This window comes from Pseudoliparis swirei, chromosome 9, assembly GCF_029220125.1.
Source record: "Pseudoliparis swirei isolate HS2019 ecotype Mariana Trench chromosome 9, NWPU_hadal_v1, whole genome shotgun sequence".
NCBI lineage: Eukaryota > Metazoa > Chordata > Actinopteri > Perciformes > Liparidae > Pseudoliparis > Pseudoliparis swirei.
Window position 1 is genome coordinate 20,173,003 of NC_079396.1, and position 27,402 is coordinate 20,200,404.

The 27,402-nt window shown below is 41.6% G+C and overlaps 3 protein-coding genes across 8 annotated transcripts; 1 reads left to right on the forward strand and 2 right to left on the reverse strand.

Moving 5' to 3' along the window:
* Positions 1–109: 109 nt before the first annotated feature.
* LOC130199551 (solute carrier family 17 member 9-like) lies at positions 110–10,426 on the forward strand. 5 transcript variants are annotated; one of them, XM_056423160.1, is made up of 13 exons: positions 110–332; positions 975–1,172; positions 1,267–1,406; positions 3,702–3,801; positions 3,894–4,018; positions 4,614–4,707; positions 4,803–4,899; positions 5,035–5,122; positions 5,233–5,267; positions 5,667–5,782; positions 9,418–9,473; positions 9,558–9,587; positions 9,728–10,426. In XM_056423160.1, the coding sequence occupies exons 1-13, from the start codon at positions 208–210 to the stop codon at positions 9,889–9,891; spliced, it is 1,368 nt and encodes a 455-aa protein (XP_056279135.1). In that variant the 5' UTR covers positions 110–207; the 3' UTR covers positions 9,892–10,426. The 5 variants fall into 5 exon arrangements, with proteins under 5 accessions (XP_056279135.1, XP_056279133.1, XP_056279134.1 ...); XM_056423158.1 differs by lacking the exon at positions 5,233–5,267; XM_056423159.1 differs by lacking the exon at positions 5,233–5,267 and having other exon boundaries at positions 4,617–4,707.
* Positions 10,427–15,193: 4,767 nt separating this feature from the next.
* ythdf1 (YTH N6-methyladenosine RNA binding protein F1) lies at positions 15,194–20,865 on the reverse strand. Of its 2 annotated transcripts, none has more exons than XM_056423713.1 (6): positions 20,547–20,865; positions 20,091–20,118; positions 19,391–19,476; positions 17,689–19,308; positions 17,028–17,072; positions 15,194–16,684 (listed from the first exon to the last, which is right to left on the reverse strand). In XM_056423713.1, the coding sequence occupies exons 1-6, from the start codon at positions 20,574–20,576 to the stop codon at positions 16,670–16,672; spliced, it is 1,824 nt and encodes a 607-aa protein (XP_056279688.1). In that variant the 5' UTR covers positions 20,577–20,865; the 3' UTR covers positions 15,194–16,669. The 2 variants fall into 2 exon arrangements, with proteins under 2 accessions (XP_056279688.1, XP_056279687.1); XM_056423712.1 differs by having other exon boundaries at positions 19,391–19,485.
* A 1,302-nt stretch (positions 20,866–22,167) lies between these two features.
* On the reverse strand, positions 22,168–27,165 carry nkain5 (sodium/potassium transporting ATPase interacting 5). Its single transcript, XM_056423599.1, has 7 exons — positions 27,112–27,165; positions 25,957–26,094; positions 24,601–24,681; positions 23,362–23,559; positions 22,622–22,682; positions 22,366–22,436; positions 22,168–22,248 (listed from the first exon to the last, which is right to left on the reverse strand). Exons 1-6 carry the CDS (start codon positions 27,163–27,165, stop codon positions 22,381–22,383), a joined length of 588 nt encoding a protein of 195 aa, XP_056279574.1. The 3' UTR covers positions 22,168–22,248; positions 22,366–22,380.
* Positions 27,166–27,402: the final 237 nt, after the last annotated feature.

Sequence of the window (27,402 nt, forward strand, 5' to 3'; positions counted from 1 at the left end):
AAAGCTTAAAACAACATTGTACTCTGTCCTCCAGGGGCAATATGCTAACGTTTACCTTTGGTGGTCCTTTTCTTCCAATCACAAGCCGTTCTCTTTATTTTGTTCCAACACGTTTTACCAGTTTGGCCCGTCTGCCTAAGGAGGTAAAGCGTCAGCTCTCAGCACCACAGTGTTGCTGATTTCAGGGAGAACTCCAGCATTGTTCGGATGGCTGACAAGCACACATCAGGAGACGACAGGAATGGCTTAAATGATTCTTCACCGGCTCTTAAATTTCACACGGCTGAGGGTTCGACCGAAGAGCAGACCGAAGACCAAAACCTGTGGCCGAGGTGAGAGACCGTAGGTTGAGATCAGCCTCCACATACTTCAAATACTGGAGTTTTGTTTGAAAAGGTTGCCTTCATTTCATCTCGGTAACATTACAAGGTGCAAGGTGTCTTAAAATGATCAGAATGTAAGGTTAGTTTGTTTGCTCACTGAAACCGAGTTACTGATATGAACTTAATATGTTTTGGCATTTAGGAGAACATGTTTATCTTCTCTGGAACAGCCTTTATTTTGCAGCCAAGCTAGTGACGTTGCTCTGTGGATGCCAATGTCAAGAGATATTTCAATGTGGATCGACTAAAAAAATAGACAAATAACTATTGGATAGATTGCCATGAAAACGTGTGCAAGTATTCATTGTCCCCGAAGGAAAAATCCTTCTGACTTTGACGATCCTCTCAATTCCTCTCAGGCCCCGCAACACGTTGACACTTCAGGTTTCTATTGAAAAGTCTCGACGCTGACATTTGATGCAGATATTCGTGGTCTGTGGACTCATTAACCATTGACATTTTACTAGCTAGTCACTTCTTTACAAGTGTGTTTACCCATTTCTCTAGTTACAGTCACTGTAGTTACATCTTTGACCCAACGCACATGATCCACGTTATTAATTGCAATCTGTTTCCCGTCATTACCTCCAGGCTGCTGGCTCGAAAATGGGTCCTGATGCTGTTTATAGGCACATGCCTCCTCTACTGTGCCAGGATGGCCATGCCGATCTGTGCCGTGTCATTGGCAACCTCTTTTCACTGGAGCAAGATCGATTCTGGGCTGGTTCTGGGTGGATTCTTCTGGGGTTACTGTTTCACTCAGATCCTTGGCGGACACGTGAGTGACAAGTAAGGAAACCAGCTTGTAAAACAGTGTAGCATGACTTCAAATAATGTGCTAATAACCTTTGTTTTAATTATATCATTTGTGTTGAAACTCTAGGGTGGGAGGGGAGCGTGTCCTGTTTATCTCTGCAGTTTCGTGGGCTGTGGTCACAGCTGCTACTCCTCTTGTGGCCCACTTAGGTTCTCACACCGTTGCTCTCATGACTACGGCCAGATTCCTCATGGGGCTCCTGCAAGGTGAGAGTTCCAATGTTGGAATAATAAATAACTCATCAACTTTTTCAGTTTCTTGCCCAGAATTAGACGAGATGATCGATACCACTCTCAGCATATGTCTGTATACCAGTGGCGGGCCGTGGGCCTGGGCCTTCAGTGAGGTCCTACACAGTCCCACCCGAATTAATCCACCTCTTATTACTATCATTATGATATGCCATGGCTCTAGACCAGCTCTCGTCAAATCGTCGATCGTGTGGTATTGGTAGATCGCATGAAAAAAAAAAAAATTGGCCCGCCCCGCACGCTTCTTAATTTATTCTTTGTTAATTTATTAAACTAAACAGCTGTCTGATGTTGATCGTATCTACACACAACATCATCTCATTTCTCTCTCTCTCCGCGCGATCGCGCGAGAAATGAAAAAAAAAGAAAAAAGTCAAAGAAAAAAGTTTAAACAACTAGGGCATCACTGTTTTAAGGGCATATGCATTGTATGCTAAAGCACGACTCATCTCCTTCCAAATCATTTCCGCCCTTCACTTGTAGGGTTGAAAAAAACTTTAAAGAAATAAAGTTTTTGTAGTCCCATTTCTCAATTCACCATCTGAAGCCCCTTTCTCTCCTGCTGCCCATAGGACCGCCTCTCATCAGACGCAATCATGGGGCTCACAACTGCTAGCTGGCTCCTGTGCGGGCTCCGGGGCCTTCTAGAAGGCCTTCCTCCTTGAACAGGCCAGCCAACACTATGATTAAAATTCATTCTTTTGAAGCTACACTTGAAGACTACCAAGCCCGCCAGCCCCGGGCCGACTTTTGGCGCTGGAATATGATTGATAAAAGATGGCCGATAAATGAATATGATTGGATCTCAAACAACAAGATTAAAAGCAAAACAACAAGACGCAACGCTGAAATTAAGAGAAAGCTAACTTCAAACTACTAAAAAGAATATGAAATTATAAGATAAAAAATAATTAAAAAAATATGAATTCTGATGATGTTTGAAAAATACATATTCTGATGATGTTGATGATACTGCTGTATACTATAATAATAATAATACATTCATTTTATAAGGCGCCTTTCAAGGCACTCAAGGTCGCCGTACAACATATTTAAAATTGGACACAATTAAAAAGCAGAACAGTTAAAAAGCAGAACAGTTAAAAAGCAGAACAGTCTGCAGCAGAGCAACCAAGAGGGGAACAGGTCAGGCATAGGCCTGCCTGAAAAGGTGAGTTTTGAGGTGAGTTTTGAATAAAGTGATAGAGTCAATGTTTCTGATGTCAGGGGGGAGGGAGTTCCAGAGGCGAGGGGCAGAGCGGCTGAAGGCTCGTGACCCCATGGTGGACAGACGAACTGGGGGGACAGTCAGGATGATGGAGGAGGCAGACCTGAGAGACCGGGTGGGGATGTTGATTTGGAGGAGGTGAGACGGGTATGGAGGGGCGAGGTTGTGGATGGCCTTGAATGCATGGAGGAGGATCTTAAAGTCAATGCGGTGTTTGATGGGAAGCCAGTGGAGTTGTTGTAGAACAGGGGTGATGTGACAGATGGAAGGGGTTTTTAAAATACTAAATATGAAGCTACAGCCGGCTGGTGGTTAGCGTAGGACTGGAAACAGCGGGAAACAAGATAGCTCCTGTTTTTTCTTCTCTTTTTTTTAAAAGCTTCCTACAATGTCAGGCTGGCTGTTTCCCCTTTGTCTTCATGCTAAGCTAGGCGGCTGCTGACCTTTTATTGTTCATGTTGCATGAGGTACTGATCATTTACAAAGCTATTAATAATTATCGTGAAGTTGTGCTACAATATCACCACGTCAACACGGTGACTTCTCAGGTCAAACGTGTTTTGACAGTTCACGTTCTCTCAGACGCAGTGGCACAGAATGGATTAGTTTTAAAACCGCACAAATGACGAGATACAACCTGCACCAGTGGAAACTCCAAAAGCATTGTGAGGAAATATGAACCGGAACACATTACATCTTCAGGCAGTGATGGTTTTGGCAGGGAAGCAGATTATTTATTTAGGTTATTACAGCCGACAGTGGCATAACACATTTTTACAGCCCGGTTTATTTTTTCCCCCTTTTTTTTAGGTCATGTGTCTAATTTAAAAAATAAACATGTTGGCTTTTGAGAACCCCTGGTATGTACTGTACAGACACTAGAGTAGTATCCATTGTTAAACTAATTGACACATATTTCCCAAATTGGCGAACTCCTTGAAATAAGAGTTTTAGTGCTACAAATATACACGACAGTGAACATTATTCGTGGGGACGATGAGCTTGGTTCTTATCTCTTTCAGGTGTTTTCTACCCGTCTTTGGCCAGCCTTTGCTCACAGCGTGTGTTAGAAGCAGAGAGGGGTTTCTTAATGAGCACCATCAATTGCGGTAGCAATCTTGGGTATGTTGCACACACAAATACACACACACACACACACACTAGCTACTGTATTTATGATGACACCTTTTTGTTGCTCTTTACTGCTCTTTCAGAATATTGCTCGCGGGGGCGATGGGGTCCCTGATGCTGGACCGGTACGGCTGGGAGAGCATGTTCTACTGTATTGGTGTCCTTACCGGACTCTGGGCACTCATTGTTTGGCTGTGTTTATTACAAGGTACATAACTACACCATCTGCAGGTATCCCTGAATAACAAAGTGACCAGAAGTTGTCATTTTTACATTACATGACATTACATGTCATTTAGCAGACGCTTTTATCCAAAGCGACTTACAATAAGTGCATTTCAACCTAGAGTACAAACTAAGAACAACAAGAATACAGAAAGTAACATTTCCTCAACATAGTCGAACTACAAAAGTACCATAATAAGAGCTATTTAAGTGCCACTGAAGTGCTAATCTGTGTTTTAATCCAGATATAGTCTGAGTCATTTCCCGTATCAAATGACTTGGTAAGAAGAGGGCTAACAGCCTTCCTTAAATAATAATAATAACTTTATTTATTTAGCACCTTTAAAAACAATGTTTACAAAGTGCTCCACAGAGTCAAAGCAAAACAAATGGAATAGCAAGAAACCAATATTACATTAAAAAATATATATTAAAATGAAATGCAGGGTAGCATGAGACTAGTGTCCCTGGAGGCTCTCACTATTATGTGTACTATGTTGCTCAGGGAGAAACAGCGTCACTTAGGTCTCATGGCATATACAGTCAATTATAATGTGCAATGTGTGGTTCCGGTTCAGAAGTTGCCCCCAAGCGGATGGAAACAAGTCGTGACACACAATGGAGTTTGTCAGGTACACGCTGGCGGAGTCTTTCGAAGGAGCCCCCGGTCTGGTAGGGCCTATTTCCTTTAATCCTTCACTCTTTACCAATTCACGATTGTTTGAGTTTTCAGCCCTAACCACATTTCACATCATCTTCTTTCTCAGGGCCATGGTGTTTGCTCACATGTGCATGTCGAGCACTTTCTACACATTATTGTCATGGTTGCCGACATATTTCAAAGAAACATTTCCACACGCCATGGTATTTGACTTCTCTACCATATATTTAGTCAAACACACCAAGCTGTACGATACATTGCTCCACCTTTACAGTCCAGGCTTACGACAGCCTTAGGTTGACGACGCTGTTTAACTGCTAACCTGTCCGCTCTTGCAGGGATCTGTGTATAATGTAATTCCGTGGCTTGTTGCAATTCCCTCATCACTCGCAGGAGGATACATGTCGAGTTTCCTCATCAACAAAGGTATTTAACTGTGATTATTGCTGTGTGTGCTTTGAGCTAAGTTACCGTACCTTTCATACATTTAAAAAAAATATCTTAAATGTCGACACATTGTGGGGTTTTTTCTGTAGGATATAGTGTAGTTTCGGTGAGGAAGCTAATGCAGGTAAGTGTGGAACTCAACTTGTTTTCAAGTGAGTGAAACGTTTTGTCCTGACTGGCTGCTGAAGTGTTCACAATGGAATCTTTCTGTGCGCTTCAAGCATGTAATTACAAGCTTCTCCAGGGCAAAAGAAGTACAAGTACTTTGAATCCCTGTATTATTTTAGACTACATGCATCATGTAAGCTACACATATATTCTGTTCAACTGAAAAGCTTGACTTATATATTGATGGTTAAAACAAAGTGCATCAGACACTCACCTTAACAGAATCTTCAGTCTAAACGGCAATTAATCAAAATGTAATTGAGCAATTTAATAGCAAGTTGCAGTCCTGCACTGTTACCTTTAGATTATGAATTGTGCCATCAAATGTCTCACCTGCACCTCTCATCCTCCTCAGTTCATTTCCATGGGCATATCGAGTGTGTTTATCTTGCTTCTGTCTGGAGACGTCCCGTTTACCTTGGCTGTGACTTTCATTTCCGCCTCAATTGGCCTGGGCACCTTCAACAGCAGGTAAATTAGATTATTAAAACGATTGTATTTGTGTATTTTAACTGTTGTCTGTGAAGTCAAGTTAAGCACTTATGTTAAAGATGTTGCTGAGGTTGTTCTGTGTTAGTCTGTTTACCAATACTTGTATTCTCCCAACTTTATTTAAAAATGGAACTTTTACAAACAGCATAGTTGACATGAAAAAAGAAGCGAGAGAAAAAAACAGAATGAAAATAAAATAGACAAAAGTCATTTTTTAGGATAAGGATGATAAGAATAAGGATAAGAATCATAAGGATGTTACTGAGGTTGTTCTGTATTTATGTTCCTATGAAAAGACCCAAACTAATAATGTGTTGGTCTGTTTACCAATATTTGTATTATCCCAACTCCATTTTAAAAAGGAACTTGTACAAACAGCACAGAAATAAATAAAGTCAAAAGTCAATTTTATTTATTCTATTCCATTAGCCGAACCGCTTTATCCAGGGCTCTCAAGTCTCACGCATTGAGCGTGAGACTCACGCAATTCGGTCTCATCTCACGCACTCCCGCCACACATCGAATTCCTCACGCTGAAAAAACCTCTCGGCTATTTAATGCTTGAATGCAGGGGTGCTCAATACGCCGATCGATTGTTCCGCTGCAGAGCTCCGACGCCGGTCTGCGCGCATTGGGATGGAGCAAAAAAATAGTCACTAGCACCCCCCCGTCAACAACTCTTTTCAGCTCGATGCCGGCGCGCGCAACGGTCAGCTGTATCGGGTGCTGATGGAAATCTCACGCTTGCCTGTCTTCAAAACTTGAGAGCCCTGCTTTATCCCATTCAAGGTCGCGGGGCGCTGGAGGCAATCCCAGCTGACATTGGGCGAAGGCCGGGTTCACCCTGGACAGGTCCCCAGTCCATCCCATAGACAGACAACCATTCACACACACTCTCACTCACACCTACGGGCAATTTAGAGTCCACTTAACCTAAGCATGTCTTTTGAACCCGGAGGGAACCCACGCTGACATGGGGAGAACACAGACTCCACACAAAAGGACTGAACCCGGCCCCTCTTGCTGTGAGTGCTAGCCACTACACCAACGTGCAGCCACAATCTTTTTTTTGTATTGTCCACAAATGAGTCTCAGGAGGCTTTACAATCTGTGCAGCGTTCCATTTTCAAATAAAGTACAGTCCTTTTTAAAGAGGGGTTTCGGTTTTATGGAGCCCTAATATCGAGCGAGTTCAGGCGTTCTAACCCACGTCTAGGGTTGGGTACCGGCAGGCACGTGCACAGACATTTTGGGGGGCAGGTGCTCAAACCCAAAAAAAGGGCACCCAATGCTAAAAAAAAAATCTGACAGAGTTGAAGCATAAGCAGCAATACACTGATGATGCAATACATCCTCAACCTGCGTTTCCTCTGGCAGCATCAGACCGCTAGCTTACATTTTCTTTATGAATAAAGATGAATTATTAGATAGCAACAACAGTACAAGCGTTCTGATTGGCTAATGGGTCGTCATGCCAGCCACGTATTGCCCTCCTCGCTGGTCTGATACAGATCCGTATTGCCCTCTGACGTCATTTTCAAAATGAGCGATATTGATAGACAACAGCCAAGAGTAGTGGTCCTCAAACTAAGGCCCGCGGGCCGGATACGGCCCAGCCCTCTGAACAAGAGAGGCCTTATGATTTGTTTTTCAGTCTGGCCACGCAAATCCTAGACTAGCCCCTGTTGAATAGAACGGAATAAGATTTCTCTCTCTCCCTCTCTCTCTTCCTCTCTCTCTATTCTCTAAACATAACGAACGTCAGTAAACAGCTGGACGAGGCTTTGAAATCACAGTTTAAAAACCTTTTTTTTTAGGAAACGTCGGACCAGTTGTGACGTCATGTTTTCAGCAGCGCTAATGTTGTGGTTGATCACAAAACAACGTCAGGGGACAAACACCGGCGTAATGACCTGTGTGTCTGGTGCTGCGGGTCAGAGGAGAAGGAGGTGCAGCCGTTTGGTGGCGCGAGGAGACCTGCGCGGAGGAGGAAGTGGAGGAGGAAGTGGAGGAGGGAGGAGCGCGGCGGATGATAAAACACATTTGGGGGGAGTTTATGACAGAGAGAGTAACTTTTATTCTTAAATACGGATGTATAAAAAAAATGTGTCTCCAGCAAAAAGGGCACTTTTCTCATCCAGGGCAAAGGGGCTGGTGCTTGAGCACCACTAGGGCTCTATCTGTGCACGTGCCTGGGTACCGGTTCCAATACAACCGGTATTACCCGGACTGAAACGCAACGCACATTCCGGTGCTTCTTTCCGGTGCCTGAGCCGATTGAAATTGAAAAAAACTATTGTTGTGAACTTCTCTGGTGACTCCGCCCTGTCAGCAGGTTACGAGCCTCTCATTTCACTTTGACAGCGGAGGCTGCGCCGTGTGTGACTATGAGCCCGTGTCGAGCACACCAGCGTCAGGCTGGACGCGACGGGGAGACCGTCACCGGTCCCCCTGAACACGTGGAGACCGATTATGACGAGCAGCCTTAACTCAGATTAGTACCGTAACGTTGATTGCAAGTCTTGCATTCATAAAAGTAGCCCAATAAATAATAAATTAGCCATTATAACCATGTTTAAGCTAGCTCGTAGCTAGCGCTAGCTACGAGCTACGAGCGTGACAGTCTGCTAGCAGATGTGTTGATGTACAGCGATCCCGGCTGTATACCCGGTGTTACCGGGAATATAATGACGGAGGAATAAAGACCGTGGGGCGTCACTTTGTTTCAGTGTAACTCTCGCTGTCAGAAGCAAAACTTTATTTGTCACGTGTCATCTTCAGTACCTCTGATTGGTTGTTCTCTTTGCCCATCAAAACAGTGACAGGATTAACCCTATAAAGGCTGCACATGACAATACATATCACATCATATAATGGAGAACATATATTGTATATGTTAACAGTCTGATATCCGTTGTTTGTCAGTGCTCCATGATAACGGCTTCTACAGAATATGGCCGAAGAGGTTTTTAATGTCCTCATTGTGCGTTTAAAAAAAAAAGTATCGGTTCAGGCACCGTTTAGGCACTGTTGTAGATCGTTTTAAAAGTACCGGTTTAGCACCGGTATCGGAAAAAACCCAAACGATACCCATCCCTACCCACGTCTGCTGCTTCACCTTCGGGGCGTAGGCCTCTCTCTGCAACATACAACCTTTTAACCATCAGAGTCTTCTGGAGAAACCAATGCTCAACATTTCCTCAGCATCCACCTGTGGACTCTGAGTGCCAAACATGTAACACATTATACAGCATCCACTCCATTTCATGCGAGTTTAACTTGTATTAGTTGGTTTTAACGTTACTCAAACAGGACTCAATAGCACATTTGTTGGGGACTATTACCATGAGTGGATTAATACACTTTTAGTGCTCTATTAAGGACATTATGCACTGTGTTTTTAATAATTATTTTACAACAGTGGAGCTCAATGGCACAGAGGAATAAGATGTGTCAGGCTTTTGATACATCGGCAATACTTGTTAGTAGGATTCATTTGTTGTCTGTTTTGGTCTTTTCTGATAATACTACAGCTATAGAATATCACCAATCACCAGTAAACTAGTCAAATATATTTAACCTTTTTGTGTGCTGAATGTTTCAATGTGTTTCAGTGGCGTGACTGTGAATGTACAAGACCTCTGTCCATCATGTGCTGGTGCCATCTACGGTGAGTTCCCAGCAGTCTCCATTCCAGTTTCATAAAACTGCAGATCATTGTTTTTATTGATCGATTTTCCTTTTCTGCAAACAGGTTTTATGAATATGTTGGGTGCTTTCGCGGGTATGTATGACCGATTCTTACGCAGTATATAGAACATAATTGTTCTAACTCACCATTATATGTGGAATAAACAACATGTTCACTGTTACTACTGATAACCACATTCCTCCTGTCCTTGTTTCCCTTGTGCGGTTGTAAAGGACTGGTGTTGGTCTCTGTGTCGGGTTACCTGATCGAGGTCACGATGTCGTGGACGTCGGTGTTCTCGCTCATCACTTTAGTGAACGCCTCAGGCCTCGGGATCTTCCTCATCTTTGGAGACGTTCGTCGTGTCGACCTGGGCGATTACAAACAGGTGGTTTGATTGGACCCAGTCTGCACACCTGCATTCTGGACGCTAACGGTTCATTTTGAGTCCTTTGGTGAAACTGTCTGTACAATGAAAACATGAACACCGGACAGTGTATCACTTTTTAGGATGCTATGAAGTTGTGTTTTCTTTGTTGTTGTTTTGACAACGAAATCATATTTATTGGACTAATCCTTAGAAGTATGTGAGAACGTGTTGTGTATTTTCCACCTCACAAGAGGTCATGTACTAAAATCTGTAGGTTCACAAGGTTCCTGAGCCCGGAGGCTCACAAGGTTTCTGTGGTGAGGGGCCTTTGTGTAGAATGAGTTCATGTGGGGTGGGGGCAATAAGCCCGCTTGACCCCCTTCCCAACTGATGTGGCCGGCCTTTAGATTCTAACGTAAACGCCCCTTTTCTTTATCTATATAACCTGTGGCAGGGTGCCAGATCATTAGATTTTCCCAATTTGGTTCCTGAAAGTTTCCAGTCGTTCTAGGCGTCTGTCTTTGACCTGTATCTTGTAGAATAAACTTTGTATTCTTATCAAGTGCTGAGTCGCTCAAACTTTTCTTCTCCATCATCACCTCATCACTATCTGCCGGTCAACAAATAAGAGACAACAAACGTCACAGACTTCTCCTTCTGAAGATGAAGGAACCTGAGTATTGGTTGTGGTTCTCTTGTGTTTACTGTAAGTCACTTTGGATGAAACTAAATGCGACGGAATCGTTCAAATGTTTTTCACACATTTCTGTTTACATTGATAAGGACTGCATGCAGAAGTGAAAGCTGCTGGGGACGGTTACCGTACGACATACAGGTGGATTTAGTTTTAAGGAAGACAACAAACATGGTCTCATGAAAAGACCACAATTATAAACTTTTTATAATTGATACAATTATTTATTTTGTATCTGAATTTTTGGGCTGCTGTAGTTAAAAAAAAAATTTAAGTTGGAAGTTATGGTCAGTGTTCAAATCTTCCAGAACTACTTCAATGAATGAGCAAGGTGACAACAAAGACTTGTGTCAAGTCTGTTTCAAGAGGACTTGACTTCACTTAGCATATTTAAATACAATTAGGTTATTATAGCTATTTATACAACTGGACCATTTAATTTACAACATTTCCATTTCTGTACCGTTTTTGTACTTTTGGGCAAGTATTAGTGTTTGTGATGTATTAAAATGTGAATTTCCTTGTTTAAGGGCTGTACATTGTACATGTCCATGACTTCCCTCTTCTGCACCATAACAGATCCAGAAAACATGAAAAGATTTGACATGTCAGTCATTGTTTAAGAATCTGTGTTTTGTTTTGACCATGGACTGAAATTATTTTATTTTTTTCTGAGAGGGAACTTAAATTAAGTGCATTCATAATAATTATACATATAACATACAGTATTCTTCCAAGTATTCAAAACTGTAAACGTTATCACTTTATGTTGCAACTTTTAGCTAACATGTTCTCTGAGCTCAGCAGGCGAGGCCTTTGACCACATGGCTTAGTTTCTCGTGGAGGATCAAGAGAAACGGGAGACACTTGAGCTAAATTTCAAGCATCATTGTATTGATTCTGAATAATTATCTCAATGTGATATTTCATTTTTGTTCAAAAATCCCAATTCACATCTCTCATCCCTATTGTGTCCTAGTTTAAAAATAAAAGAAGACACAGATATCATTCATCAATATCACTAAAACATCAAGTTCCCATGAAAGGAAATTACTTAAAATCCTACTGTGATCTCATACTTGCTTGTTTGCTTACATAAAAATCTAATAAAGCATTCAGATGAAGAAAAAAAGATAACTTAGCGATAGACTCTTCAATATGTTAAAATGTTACATCATATTTTGTTTCATTTGGGGCTCAGATTTGACCTTAGTCACTCACTATATAATACATAATACAGAGGATAATTTCTGATAAATCAAGAGAGAAGGTATGTCATTTTTCTCATAAACTTATTTTAGCAACCAGAGTAGTCGCCCCCTGCTGGCGGTTAGAACACAATACAAGTTTAAAGCACATCCTCATTGGCGTCACTTTTCAGACCCAGATGTTGTCACCTATAGCTCTCCCTAAATATATAAAGTCATTGTGTAAAAGCATAGAACAGAAACAAATAAGAACACGACAAATAAACACCCCCACAAAATCTTACCTCAATGAATCATATTCATTATTATAGTAAGGAGTATCTTACTCCTGAATTGACCTTATGGATGACCCCTGACACTAATTATTCAAATGTAATTAGCTACATGTTTTTTTAATCGCCCTCTGGGGAACGAGGTCTAATGAATAAACAACCAACCCCATTCTCATATATCCCTAAAGCCTGTTAACACCCTTTACTTTAATACAATAGTTTACAAAAAGAGCCATGTTGCAGGTTCCATCAAGTCCCCGCAGGTCCGGTTTCCGCACCCCGGTCAGCGCCTCTCACATCCGGCGGCGCTGCCTCGTCTGTCTGCAGTGATGGAATAACAGCATCTAATAGCGAAGATAGGCGACGTCATGACGCCATTGCTTCAGCCTATAGGACCAGAGCACGCGAATCAGGACGGAGAGGCTCGATGTAAAAAAAAAGAAGAAAAAAAAAAGAAGAAGTCTAATAGGCTAATGAAAAAAAAAGAAGAAGAGATATAGCATGTTCTGTGTTTTAACCTGAAGGTGTGATCGGACTGATGCTCGTCTTCATCCCTCCAATATGCCCGACCGGACATCATCAGCGGGGCAGCCCGCCCGCCTCCACCGACCGACGGCATTGTTTGGCCTCAACACCTCCATCTCCATCTCTTTACTTCTTATTGGGGGACGTTTTTTCCACCGAGGAGAAAAAAAGCCGAAGACCTGGAAATCAGACGCAGCTGCAACGCACTGGAGGAATTGAACAGATAATGATGGCGGTCATGCGTGGAGGAGCTTCTGCGGGTGATTGTGAACAAGGGCGAGGAGGAGGAGAGGAGGAGGAGGAGGAGGGCTGTGTTGGACGTATAGACGCAGCTGTATCAGATGTGTCGATTTAAATACAGATCACATTTGAATACATTTTAAATACCCCTGTTACTGTGTTGATGGCGCCCGGGCCTGTCATGTCTTTTGCGCGCGTGTGTGTGTGTGTGTGTGCGCGCGTGCGTGTGTTTCATCCTGTGATGCTCATAAAGCTCCAACTTGCCTCGACAAGGGAGGACAGGATGCCGCTCCTCGTGTTCACGGCGGACCTTGATTTATCAGCCATACAATTAAGGCACGCGGTGAATGCCAAGAGAGGAATCCCACTCTGCGCGTGCTGCATCATTCATGAAGATCAAGAGATTAAAAACATCTGCAGAGAGAGAGAGAGAGAGAGAGATGCCTGTGCTCAGAGGAACAAAGACTGCCTGTTTTCTGACCGATCGTGACCGAAATGTAACCACATTGTTGTTTCTACATGAAGTTTGCCACAAAGACTATAAGGCTGTCACATACACGTACAAACAGACTGTTGTGGATATTAACGCCAAACATTGAAAGGATTTGCTCATATTATAGTAAAATGTATGTATTTGGTTTTTGGACTGGACAGAAAAAGCCATTTGAAGATGTCACTTTGGGCTTTTAATGGCAATTTTGTTCACTATCTTTCAACATTTGAAGAAGAAAAAGAAACGATTTTTACAAACCAACAAAAAATCTGCAGATTCGAACATAATGAAAGTATATTTGCAGCCCAAGTGATGCTTTTGAGTGTCTTGTTTTGTCTGACCAACAGTTCAGTTTAGCTGAGTTGGAGTTGTGGTTAATAAACGCATCACATCAAACTGCAGATGACCTTTATTGTCGTTGAATACCTGTTCCAGCTCTAAAAATGTATAAACGTACTTGTGTTGGAAGAATATTAAACACATAAAGCATTACAGAATGGTGTGAGGAGGATCTTGAGTATCTATCTATTGTCACAATTAAACTATAGCCGAGTCATCTGTAACACCTGAACACCACTTCCTGGACTGCAAAGTCAAACTAAGATATAAAAAAGATATTTCCAATAGATATTCATTGGCAATAAGTATTCCTGTATCATGTACTACACATGATGATAGTTACTGTACTGATTCCCACACTTCATTTGTCTGACAGCGTGAGTTATACGGTTTCAGATTAACATTCTTCATGCATTTCCTGAGTTAACGTCCAAATTTGGTAAATTCAAAATTTGAATGGATGTCGCGCTCCAATATCGGGAGCATTCTGCTTCTCCTTAAACTGAACTATTTCAATATCAGATGGAAAATGCAACGTCACAGTGCTCTTTTTCACCGGACAGCGACGCTAAACACACGACCTTATGGAATATATTGCATGGCTGTAGATTGATCTATCCAACGGAATATAAAGAAATTAAAATTGGCAACGAGCTTAAATACCTATACAGCACTAAAATACAATGTACACATGAATACAGTAATATTAATCCAAAAACACAGACTGGGACTATTTTACAGCACAATGACTGTTTTTTTAACTTTTGATACTTTAAGTACATTCTGATTATAATACTTACATAAGGTTTAGTATGCAGAACCCAATTTGCAATTGTGTTTTCAGTGTAGCACTTTAACTTTTATCATTATTCTAAACATATTTCTTTTTCAATTCAGTTTATTTTGTATAGCCCATAATAACAAATTACAAATTAGCCTCAGAGGGCTTTACAATCTGTACACATACTTCTTCACGAGGTTCTCGTGAGACGGGACAGATAGGTGCAAAGTTTCCAAACCTACATTTAATTATGTTTACATTCCTTTGAAAGTATATTTTAAGTGTCTGTGTGCGTCAACATCATTTACACAAAGGGAATTCAAAGAACGAAGCTGGCCATTTCTATATTTTTCTTGTCGGAAATAAACCATGAAAAGTAAAACAAACTAAAAGGAGTCGTGTGTTCTCCACAGCCTGATGGAGCTCCATTGCTGTCCAAAAAACACGCGGTACTTTGTGCCGGTCGGTCCATCGACGCTTGATATGTCATGATAAATGACAATTGAATGAAGCAAACCGAGAGACATAATTAAAATCGTGCCGCTCGATCGCGCTTGAAAGCCAAACAGGCGTGATGTTGAGCGTACAACAACACATTCAGCGTAGGAATCAAAAGCAGATTATTAAGCACGATAATATAAACAATGCGTTTCAAACGATGCGTTCTTGTATAAATTCAGGTGGTTGCATAATGTAACAAATGTTATTTTGTACTATAATATTAACATTTACTGAATCGTGCACACATGATACATGTCACAATAAAACCCCACAGAGAACAGATAAGTATATCTTTAATAATGGAGATGAGCAAATCTAAGTATGTGATAGTGACCTCTGATACAATGGGTATTTAATTCAGGGGTGACTTTAAAACCTTTTTTTTTTTTTGCATAAATTTTCTATAATCCAATACCAGTAATATAACTCTGATTGCTCCACAATCATACTCCCTCTCTTTTGTTTCACTCTTGCATACACACAATACAGCAAGCAAGTTTAAAAAATTAAAAATAAGTCACAACATATACCATATAGGCTAGTCTCTGGCTCTTCATACACTTGACAATAAATCAGTTAAGTATAATGCTACAGTTAAACATTTCCAGGCGATCTCAGTGAGAAATGCCGTTACATTAAAGCTTACATTTTCTGAGGATGATGTGGACAGGTTATAGCAATGAAAATGATGCCAGGATTATAATTCTGTTAAGAAAGAACAAGAAACCAGAAAATAAAAATCCAAGTAACAGGCCTGGCTTGAGTTTTAAAAGCAGTACATGCTACATTTCCTCCAGACATCCATAAACAAGAGACTTCCTGTTTGAAGAGCGGGGAAACAAAAGCCCCTGTAACAGGGAAATAAGACAGAAAGCAAATTTTGTGTTGATAAGACCTGAACTCATACAGTATATTTGTAATTCCATCCTTTAAACAAGAAAGAGAGGGACCACCTTTAAGAGCGTTTGATCTCTACACACATCTTTTCCCTGAATCTCCAGCAGAATAAATTTGAGGTACAGTTCTGGATAAAAGAAAAATACACGTTTAATTTAGTGCTCGGAGAGACAACGTCCCACATATTCTCCATCTTATTGTTAAATTGAATCAGCTGTAAACCAGTTTATAGATTAATCAAGATACTCTCCTCACATTTACGCTTCCTAACGTCACGACCTTGCCGGATTATTTCTATGATTACAGACTTTCAGTGGACACACTCCCAACCAAGTTAAACACCCCTCACGTGAAAAAAGGGGCAGTATAGAAGTTAATTTGTTCATCCGATAATATAAAATACAACTGGCCACAAACAGATAGCAGACATTTGTCAATAAAGTCGTGTTCACTCGTTAAAATTAACCAATACAAGCACTTAACATTTCTCCAACACACAAACCACAAAGTGAACAGTCACTGAATATCAGCAGCATGGTGTCAAGAGATCTTCAAAAGCAGACGTGCAGATATTGGTTACTTATATTTAGTTAAGAATGTAAGTTCCGGGGTAGCGATAGAGATTTGTAAGGCTAAAAAATAAAAACACATGAAAATCCTTTATTGTTGAAGCGGTGGAACGAGCTTCATCCCTGAACACATCTTAAAGACGGGGAGCCAGGAGCATTGTGGGTCAAAAGTTAGACGTGGGCCAAAGTCAACAAAAATTAAATAGAACAAAAATATTCGTTTAAATTTCTTTATGTCCTTGTGTTCCTTTTTTAAATCTAATTTCCGTCGACAGTCGTCTTCTGTTTACTTTTGGCGATCCTGTAATAGGGAATACAAAAGAAATTATTGGAGACATAATTATTATCACATTCTATGACTTTAAAAAAAAAACAGTGTCATATTTATTTAGATTTTATAATATGATTCTAATAATGTTGAGTTTTTCCAAAGTGTGTTGTCTGAATTAATAATGTGTTGGACGTTTTATATGAAGATAAAGAAAATGAAATACTGAAGCGGTTTTACATGTAAAAAGAGTTTTGTTGTTCAACACAGTCGAGTTCATTAAAAATCAATTTGATTACATCATATATGAAATTCTGCATGCACTTGTCACACAGTGATAATAATATATACTATATATATTACTATCAGACTTTACCTGATCGATTCGGGATCGGCTCTGTATGGGGGCAGGCTCATAGCTCTGTTCAAAAAACAAACATGCAGTCTTATTGAAAATATACACATCCTTAATATTTATATTTCATCAACAAACTCTCCAATTTCAAATTGATGTCAATGGATACATATGCAACTAAAAAGAAACCAGTTAGCAAATAAGCAAGAGAGGTTCCACCATGTATATATTATATTTTTGTGTTCCCTTCTAACATTTATTGCATAGAAAATCAATAACAAATTTAAAATCAACAAGTTGGCTTTCCTGTGTGCACTGATTTATAACGGTGTCATGACCGTCTCCGTCTCAGGGCTTTATTTTCATCACCAGTCAAACAAGCGGCTAAATCAATATGAAAATACACCTGCCACTCAGAATGATGCAGGTAATTTAACTCTAACTATGACAGAGACAGCTTATCGTGCCTAAAATTACATTTATTGTTATTTGGATCGGGCGAAATGTTATGGGGCTAAAGGTTAAAGGAATTATACCAGTTAAATACTACTATTTTATACTGAAGTATACTCTTGATCAGGGGGAGGTTCCAAAGACTGGAGAGGGCCTATTTTTCGTAGTCCCTTCATATCTTCCATCCTAATATAAGCGTTATGCGTTAAATCTAAAAGGAAACATCTACCTTTTTCACCACCTCCTCCTCCTCCTGCTTCTTCTCATAGTGGGAAAAGTCATCGAAGAGGGAGGTGGTGTGCTTGTACTGAGCGATAATCTTGAGCACCTGCTTGGCCTTTTCCAGAGGGACTTCTTGAGTGTCACGCGAGTTGGTGACGGGCTTGTTGTCATTGTTCTCCAGGCGGATGTGGCGCAGCTGGCTATTAGGCACGTCCTTAACAAACAACCAGTTCACATCGAACTTCCCCTTCCACTTGTCCTGCGCCCAAACGCCAGCGCTGGTGCCGTAGTCCACCGGCGAGCGCATCTCGGCCACGCCGCAGAAATGGCCGCTGCCGTTGACACTGAACAACAAGTAGACGGGACCTTTGGAGTTCATGCCCCTGAAGGCGGAGTCCAAGCGCTTGTTGCCGTGCTCCGTGCTGCACCAGATGGAGTACTTGATGGAGCGGTGGATGTCGTCCTCGGAGTAGCTCTTGATGATGAACACGCGGCCGTTCTTCAGGCTCCAGTCAAACTCCTTGGGGTTGTAGCTGTGGGCCGCCCGCAGCTTCTCCAGCACGGGGTGGGACTCCAGCCCTGGCTCCGGAGGCACCGCCCCGCCCCCACCGTTGCCAACGAAGCCACCGTTAGAGGAGCCGCCGCCGCCGCTGTCCAAGCTGCCGCCGCCGTAGCACAAGTTGCGGTTGCGTGGGGCTATCCAGCGGGTCTGGGGCGTCGGAGCGGAGTTGTGGTTCTGGTAATGCTGTGGAGGACCCTGCATGGTCATCTGCTGCACGAGGGACTGGGCAGATTGGATGGACTGCTGGAGGGGGGGCAGGAGACTGGGAACGTGGGAGTGAAGCTGGGGCTGTTGGTGGTGGTGGTGGTGGTGTGGGGGCAGAGGAGGGGCCATCTTCGTAACGGCCCCTTTATTATCCCAAGTATCAATGTCCGTGTTGTGTTTCATGGGGGGTGGAGGCAGACCTCCTGCGGCTATGGGTGGGCCAGGTTTGTTCTTGGTCTTTTGTTGCTGCAGCTTGGCAGGTTTACCAGCAATAGCGGCCCACGATGTCGGTTTCGGAGGGGGCATTCCAGTTGGTGTGCCGCCGTTGCCCGTGGCAACGGCTGCAGCTACAGAGCCACCTCCAAGGGAGCCGGCGTTCTTCACACCCATGCCACTTGCAGTCGCATCCCCACCTATTTTTAGGCCCAGCATGCCCTGCTCAAGGCTGTTCATACCTGGTGCCTTACTCAGGGTGTCACTATGGAAACCCGTCTGACCATCAGGGACTAGGGTGCCTCCCAGAGAGCTGGGTGGGTAGCTGTAACTCCCCCCATAGGCGGAGCTCTGAGTCTGCTGGCCCTGAGAACCACTGGTGCCCCAGGCTGAGAAGGCCGGGTTCTCGGGGAAAAAGTTAAACCTGTGAGGATAGATGCTGCTGCTGAGTCCGCCCGGCTGCCCAAACACGGTGTCGTGCATGAAATGATGGTCTCCATTGCTGAGGGGGGCATAGGGTGTCAGGTAGGGAATTGGTGGGTCGCCTCCTGTAGACCAAGGAGCCTCACTGAGAGGGTAAGGAAAACCAATGGAGGGGGCATAGTAGCTGGACAGGTAAGGGTCTGTCATGGACTGATAGCTGTTATTCTACAAACACAAATAGAATTCAGTTATCAGCGATATTAAATCGTTTTAGTGCCACTGAAGACATTTCAAGGGTCTTTCCTACCTGATTAGACTGGTTGGTGAGATAGGGCTCAAAGTCATTGTCATGAACGGCGTCCTTCTGGTGCAGGGAGCCATTCTGCACGGACACTGGAAAGACTGCAATAGAGTCAAACTGATGAATTTAAAACAGGAAACAAACCTAACATTGCCAAGTCTAAATATCAGCATTGTAAAAGCCGTAATTACAACATTGCACATTTCCCATGTAACCATGACTGCACTCGTGCTCATTACTTGTTTATGACACCCAGGACCAGACCAGTGTACATCCCATTCTCTTATAGCCACAGTGAAGAAGAGCGGTCAATGGGTGGTTGGTGCTGTTTAGTGATTTAAAATGATTACCCTGTCTGCTGGATAAACACCGGCTTTAGAGGAGTTGACCTTTTGAAAAGTACAGTGTTTTCTATTGATAAGCCGTTTGCCTTTTACAATTATGGATGTTCATTACAGCATTCACTACAAAGTAAACACACGGAACAAAATATGTAATAATGCAAACACAGGTATTTGTTTCTCTGTTGACATAATGGAGCTATATATATATATATCTCTGATACACCTGACCTGTGTATTGATGCAGCTCCGTTATATATATATCATATCATATATATATATATATATGGCATCAGCTGCTAAACAGGTTTATGTGACCCATCTTTGAATACATAAAAAAGGTTCAGAAGATATCGTCTTCTTACCTTTGCTTGCATCTTGTCCTTTCGTTGTCTTAGTTGTCACATTGAAAGGAGGAATACATGTGAAATGAAACAAAAACACGTACATGGGTCTCCAGTGTTATTCAAAGCATCACACATTATCTGAGCTGCAGTGTGTCAAGGTAATACGTTTCATTTGTGAACCTGACTGACACAGACAGTACCGCGGGTTTTATTTCACCCCCACACACACACACTGGACGCTGTGGTCCAGGCCTCTGGTTACTACCGGAGACCGGGTGTGTAGGTTATCTGCCCTCCCGGTTGGCTAACTAGCTGCTAGCTGACTAGCTTGCGAATGGTGGCATCGTCTTCAGAGTGGGACGCACACGGACCCGCACCGGTGGCGCACGCGCGCACACACGCGCGCGCACACACACACACACACACGTCTCGCCTCCCTGTGGGAAATAAAAAGCGCTTCTCCTCGCCGCTTACCTGAGGGTCAATACTAGCGGCAGACATCATTCATCCACCTGGTGTTTTGTCGGACTGAAAAACGCTCACAACGCGCACAGTGTGTGAGCTGCAGGCTAATAGCTGGAAAAGCTGCTTCCCTGATCCGCGGTGCTGTCGCTCACAGTGAGACCGTCAGCCGGTGTCTCTGCTCGGCGCGGACCGTTTGCTCGTCGAAGCCCTTGGTGGCACTCTGCGCTGCCCTGTCGACATTAATCCAGCGGGGCTTCAATCCGCTGCGACCCCCTCACCGTTAAATTAAAATCCAACCAGCCTTGGTGGCCCTGCTCACTTGCCCCAATGGCAGCTTCATCCGGGGTCTACGGGGGCGGAAATGACGTCTGTGACGTAGGAGACGCATCCACGGCTGACGTTACCTAGCAGCAGCAGCAGCAGATGGATGGATGGAAGAAAAAAAAATTATATGGATTTTTTGATTTTAATATTCCCTTTCTGGCATGATACATATTTTCACTCTTACGGGTTCATAATATATTAATTGTATCAAATGAAGAAATAATAAGCCACCATTCTTTGGTTTATACATTATTTCAATAACATTTTGTTGTCATCCCTTAATACCCTAAGATTAGAGGGTAAATGTCTATTTTCTTGTTGTTTTATATAATATTTATATTGTCTTATGTTGTATGCATGTGTCCTGCAAGATCTTGTATGTTCTTTGTGGTCAATAAATAAGGTTGACGTGGGAGAATATAGCATGCATACTGTAGATTATGCTCTTTCGTAGGTATGATTACATTAACAATTAAAAACAAAATTTTCTAATAAATTTAACTTTTGATATGTATTTACATACTGTGCTAATGAGAAATATTTTCTGCTATTTTACAACACATAGTTACATAACAAAATACAAGATGTAGCCCCTTTACACTCCACACACGTAGAATATATTTACATATTTTAAATAGAAAACAATTAAATGAACTCAAACAAAATACACAGTTACCATAGATATGTAAATCCTTATTCAATTACATTTGAGACTATGGTTCATTGGGAATAAGGCTAGTGCAAAAGAAAAACTAAATATCAGAGGCAGGGGGGTAAATCACTTTTTAGTTATATAAATGATTAATAATAATGCAGTATGTGCAACACCAAGCTGTTTTGTGAGCATTGTTTATTTCACTGAATAAGATGATACACTTAGAATGGTCACTTTTTCAAACTGAAATATAACATTATTAATAATTTATACATGTAGCCAAACATCTGAAAGGATCAGATAGGCCAACTTATTTACATCTTTTCAATCACTTTTCCTTTGCACTTGAATGCTTCATATCAAGAGATGTATATCTCTTTCACACACACATACACACATACACACACTCACACACACACACCCCACACACAGAGGTAGATTGTAATCTAGATTTACAGCATTTGGAGCCTGAGTAGAAACAGGGTGGGGGTTTCTGGCACAACTTCACTTCCAAAGTATGTGGAGAAGTGAAAAAGTCTGAAGAGGTCAAAACTCCAGCAATACTTGAAGCATATGAAACAACATTCTTTCTTTTAGATCAACGCGTTTAGGTGCGTTTTTTGCAAAAGGTGCTTTTATTGACAAATATACGTCAAAACAATTACATGATGACAGTCTTCGGTTCCTTCCTGGTTTTCCTCAACACACTTTATTTGTGCGGTTACTTATAATCTAAGCATAAGAAAAGAAAAAAATACATTGTGTATTAGATGTTTAACAAATATGATGGACAATAGATACTAAAAGGGGGAAATTAAGAGGCAATGGCAATAATGCCACTAAACCTACCTGCAGGTGTTTACACTAGAAGAGCAAATGAGAGGGTTTGGATGGATGATAAAAGTCACCCATGAAATGAACTGAAATAAAAAAGAAATGATACAAAGAAAATCAACCTCAGTGCAAAAGATCAAATAAACTAAAAGGGATGGCAATGTTGTGCATTTTCTTTAGACTGTATAACATACTTTAAATGGAGAATGCATGTGAAATGGATCATATTTGCTGAAATGCTATCCATGGCGTCTCTCAGGAGCATACTTACAGCTGTCTTCCTCATCTGAGAAGGTGCTGACGATGTAGCAGGCAGAAACAAATCCTGGGAGCTATATTGGGATTAACACAAAGGTGTATAAAAAAACCGAGATGTCACAGTAGGAAAAACACAGTTGAAAATACTAAAAGGAATGAATTCCTGAAAGCTGCTTCCTTCATGTTATTGAGAACACTTTTGCCAAATGTCTTCTGTGCAGAGACGTAATCGAAGTGTCACGAGATTTCTTGGATTTCAGATTGTGGTTTAGATATTGATATGTATTCATGATCAATTCCACATATAGCTTTTAAGGCTTAAAGCTTTTGAATGTTTTTATTTTTTATGACAGATGGTACTTCTCCTGCGGTGTGTAGGCCTGTGTGTGTATCTGTTGGTCGGATGGCAAGCTGCTTCATGCAGCTGCTGTAGAAGACACAGTGTCGCTCTCTAAATTAAATGTCCACGATAACAGAAACTAGAGGCTGAGAAGCTCAGCAACACACGAGCTACCACCAGACACACGCTGCCATTTTTAAGGTTTTCCAATTTAGAGTTCCTGTTGCCAGGCAACAGCCCATTTCTGTGCTTGCATATTTACTGATATTAGAAGAATATTAAATGTTAAATATGCTTTCAATTGCAAGTTTTAAAGCATCATAGAGTAATTCTGTTGACACTTCCCTTATTTAAATACTGCATAATAATACTGAATAATAACTGAGTTTCTCATGTCAGCAGCAGAGACTCACTGATACGAGGAGCTGGATGATGCAGTGCAGGATTTCGATGTACTGGTATTCCAGCCAGCAGCTTAGCACCGTGGTCAGCTCGGGGTTCTGCTGGTTCTGCCACCCGGAGGAGGGAAGGCCCTGGATCTCACACCCCGGCCCGTTGTCCTTCCACCATGAGCGATGCGACGATACTCCCAGGGAGAGGACGTCACTGTCCTGCAGAGACCAATCAGGCAGAAGAGACATGAAGGCAACTTTTCAACTGTACGGTTCTTGAAGATATTCAGCTTTATTAGTAGAAAGTGTAAAATCCCACTTTAAAAAAGAAGAAGATGCCACTACAAACAATTATTTGCATTTTCGATGAAGCTATTTATTTTTCATTTTATTTTCAAACAGCAGAGCTGTGGGTCGGAGAATATATAGCAATAGCAAAAATGATTAATAAGTAAAAAACATGTGATAATAGATTTAATTCAAATTGTTTTGTATGTATACAGAGAAATTATCTTAAACTGTAATTATAATGAAAAGCAAGACTTAAGTTCTTATCTGATGGCTCTGGTGTTTCTCTCAAGTTTTTCAGTGTTATGTATTTTAAAATAGTTCAAAGAGAAGATGGGAAAAGAAAATGATGTAACTGATAGAAAAGATTATATATATTATAAATACATTCCTGTCAACTTATTAAATAACCAGTTCATTATTTTTTACTTTCGATACAACTGCAGGTACAACCGCCACCACTTTTCCTGCTATTACTAATTGTGGCAGCTGTCTCCAATCTGGCCTCGGCTGCTGGTGATTGGCAATCAGTCAGCAGCCGAGGCCGCCCTCATAAAGGCTCCCAGTTGAGAGTGGAGCAAGAGGAGTGAGCAGAGGTGCAGGTTTGCGGTCTGCTGAGTGTTGTGTGCCGACAAATAAACATGTCTTCCAACGGAACCTTGTCGTGGTCTGAGTATCCTTGGTGCTGGTGGGGGAAACCCACGGCTAACGGCCCGGAAGCTGTTACACTAATCATCATCTTTTTTTAATACTAAATCATGTTATATAATGTCATCACAATCAATAAAGACCAAATAAATCAATACATGTTCCAATGCATAGATGAGATATAAACAAATACTGTCAACAGAAACAATGAGTGTCGATCATGTGACTGCAGGTCCTGAGACACGAGAAGAGCTGAACATTGTATTTCGGAGCTGAGGCTGCGTGAGTCTCTAATTATGACCCGTATGTGAACATTAGCCGTACCTTTGAAAGGCCTCCCAAATCCAAGTAGAGACAGCTGACAAAGACATTCCAGCCGACCCACAACAACGTCCACGACAGGTACTGAGGACACGAAACAGTGAACATTAAGAAAACTCACCATTCTGCAACGTGGTCAATGTGCAGCTCAGGTTTTCTCCTTTTTATTACAAATATCCTCATTCTGAAGGACACAGTGTGATTAGATACTCTGAGGCATAAGAGGATTAAAGACAATGATGGTATACATTATTGTTGCTGTCGTTCTTGGTTTTTTTCGTCGTACGACACACTCTCACATAGTCACTAACATGCACTGCTCTCATGCAAACAGATACACACACACACATGTATCTCAGATATCCAATCAATAATACGCTTGTTTACTGCATATCACTGCAGTTAGCGAGAGATAGATGAGAAGATCGATACCTCTCATGTGTCAGATATGACGCTGCAGCCAGGAGGCGGTTATCTTAGCTTAGCATAAGCACTGCAGCCAGGGGGAACAGCTATAGCCTGGCTCTGATGAAAGGTAACACACTCTGCACCACCAAAGCTCACTAGTTCACATGTTATGATCGTGTTTGTTTAATCGGTACAGAAACTGTCCTGTAAATACATCAATTTGCAGTTTTACAGGGGAATATGCGCAATCTATTTTTAGCCTGGAGGAGTAACGTGTTAATTAATAATCTTTAGAGGTTTCAGAGGGCAGATTTTGTAACCAGACTAGCTGCTTTTAGTCTTATTACTAAAACAAGCTAACCGGCTGCTGGCTGCATCTTCATAAATCATTGTACAGACATAACAGAGGTATACATTTTTTCTAAAGAAAGAACAATCTTATCCTGGTCCACAGCTTTAAGCAAAATTCAACAATATATGTAATTGTATCATAATAAAATACATTCCCTTATATAATATCTGGAGATGTATGAGGGGGATGGGGGGTGGGCATCGCCAACAGTGGGAGGGGGGTAAATTAACAGTATTTATGTGTGTGTATGTATTAGGATATGCAGGTGTGGTGTGCATATATATGTTAATATGTGTGCAGGTTTTTGCATGTCTACCCGTATTTATATATTTATATTCTTTATTTTATTTGTTATTTGTACATCTGTGTACATCTTTTCTTTTGCATTTGCATATCTCGAAAACTAATAAAATATTTAATCACAAAAAAAAGGTATACATTATTTCATCCAACTGTAATTAGCAAATAAGTGTTTCCCAAAAAGTTAAATTACTCTAATAAGCCATCAAAATAAACAAATGGTCACCATTAAACCAAAATTTGGTATTCAACTCAAACGTTTTTGCAAACTCCAATATAACATCCGACAGTTCCCTCACCATCACCAGGTAGCGTGATCTGTACTGGATGACACCAAACAGGCCCAGGATGACCGTGATGATGTGGAAGAAGTTGATCATGATGGGAGCCCACTGGTAGCCGAGGAAGTCAAACACCTGCCTCTCCAGCACAGTGATCTGGAGGGGTCAACAGGAGCGGAGACAGAGTTTAGAGACATGATGACTTATAAAAGACATTCCCTTTGTCACACCAGGTGAGAGACTTGTTTTTTTCCCCCTGTCTGTGGTGTCGTAGCTGCAGAGTAAAGATCCCTGAAGCGATCTGTGATATTGGGCTATATATAAATCTAATTGACCTGACTTCAATCTCTTGCTTGGGTGTCCCACAAGGTTGGGTTTTGGATTCGTATGAGTTGTCAAGGCAACCGAGCCGTAGGGGACAAAGACAGAGTATTATGTCCCTCTGAGGCCAGGCCCCAGTGAGTCATGAAGGGGGGCAGGGTGGGAAACAGAGAGGAGCAGTACAAAGTGGGTCCAGCCCCTCATTGTGGTGGTTGTAGTGGTGTGTCTTTTTTCATAAGCTCCTCCAACTACAACCTTAATATTAACACGGATCACACAAATTCATCGTTTGATAGAGCTGCAGCTGCCATGTGTTTGTTCGATGACAAAAAGTAATGAAAAATGCTCGTTAAAATAATGCATAGCTAAGGGGACGTCTTCAAATTGCTTGTTTTGTTTGATTGATTCATTGTAACTCAACAGAACACCAAGAAAACCTGTCAATTGTAATATTTTAGAGGCTGGAACTGCTTCTAACTTGTATTTTATTTGAGTTTGCAGGAAGTGCAGAAACATGAATGAATAATGACAATGTGAATGAAGGTCATCAAATACAACACCAATAATGTGCTTAACAGGTATTTAAATAGGAAATAACATGTTGTAGCCTTAGTCGAATGCAAAATATAAAATATGGTCGGAAAATAAATATAAAACATGAGTGTATCAAAGCATCAGCAAATTAACTACTTTTATAATGAACATAAAGTCGTTTAGCTATGTATCTCATGATAAATTAAGCTTGAATGTTGTGGTTTTAATTAGTATAAGTTGTAAAGTATCACCAGAGGGAAAGAATAGTAAGCACATGTGTTGATGTGGAAGCATCATGACAGAAAGAAAACATCTTACCAACTGCAGACAACACAGGAGGATCAGCATGCATCGTGCCGAGCAGCAGCCCATCTTCCTCTCCTCTCCGCTCTCCTGGTGAGGAGGAGGATGAGGATGAAGATGCAAAGGTGGATAACAACAGTAAAGTGACTGGATTTCTTCTTCTTCTAAATGCTCAAACACAAGCGCAAAATATCCAGACCAGAACGTACAGCGCACTTTACCTGAAGAGGAAAACCCAGAGGACGTCTCTGTGTGGGAACTAAGGGGGAGGGGCGGAGTATGAGAGGCGATTAATGCCGCGATAGG

Bases quoted from the DNA above. Each gene is read 5' to 3' on its own strand.
- LOC130199551 (XM_056423158.1), top strand. From the start codon at position 208: ATGGCTGACAAGCACACATCAGGAGACGACAGGAATGGCTTAAATGAT. The intron at 1,407-3,701 runs GTGAGAGTTCCA...TATCTCTTTCAG, and splicing joins CCTCATGGGGCTCCTGCAAG to GTGTTTTCTACCCGTCTTTG. The intron at 9,474-9,557 runs GTGAGTTCCCAG...TTCTGCAAACAG, and splicing joins ATGTGCTGGTGCCATCTACG to GTTTTATGAATATGTTGGGT.
- ythdf1 (XM_056423712.1), bottom strand. From the start codon at position 20,576: ATGATGTCTGCCGCTAGTATTGACCCTCAG. The intron at 19,309-19,390 runs GTAGGAAAGACC...TTGTGTTTGTAG, and splicing joins TCACCAACCAGTCTAATCAG to AATAACAGCTATCAGTCCAT. The intron at 17,073-17,688 runs GTAGATGTTTCC...TTTTTTGAACAG, and splicing joins AGGAGGAGGTGGTGAAAAAG to AGCTATGAGCCTGCCCCCAT.
- nkain5 (XM_056423599.1), bottom strand. From the start codon at position 27,165: ATGGGCTGCTGCTCGGCACGATGCATGCTGATCCTCCTGTGTTGTCTG. The intron at 24,682-25,956 runs GTGAGGGAACTG...TCGTGTCCTCAG, and splicing joins GATCACGCTACCTGGTGATG to TACCTGTCGTGGACGTTGTT. The intron at 22,437-22,621 runs GTAAGTATGCTC...TTTTTATTTCAG, and splicing joins CTCAGATGAGGAAGACAGCT to TTCATTTCATGGGTGACTTT.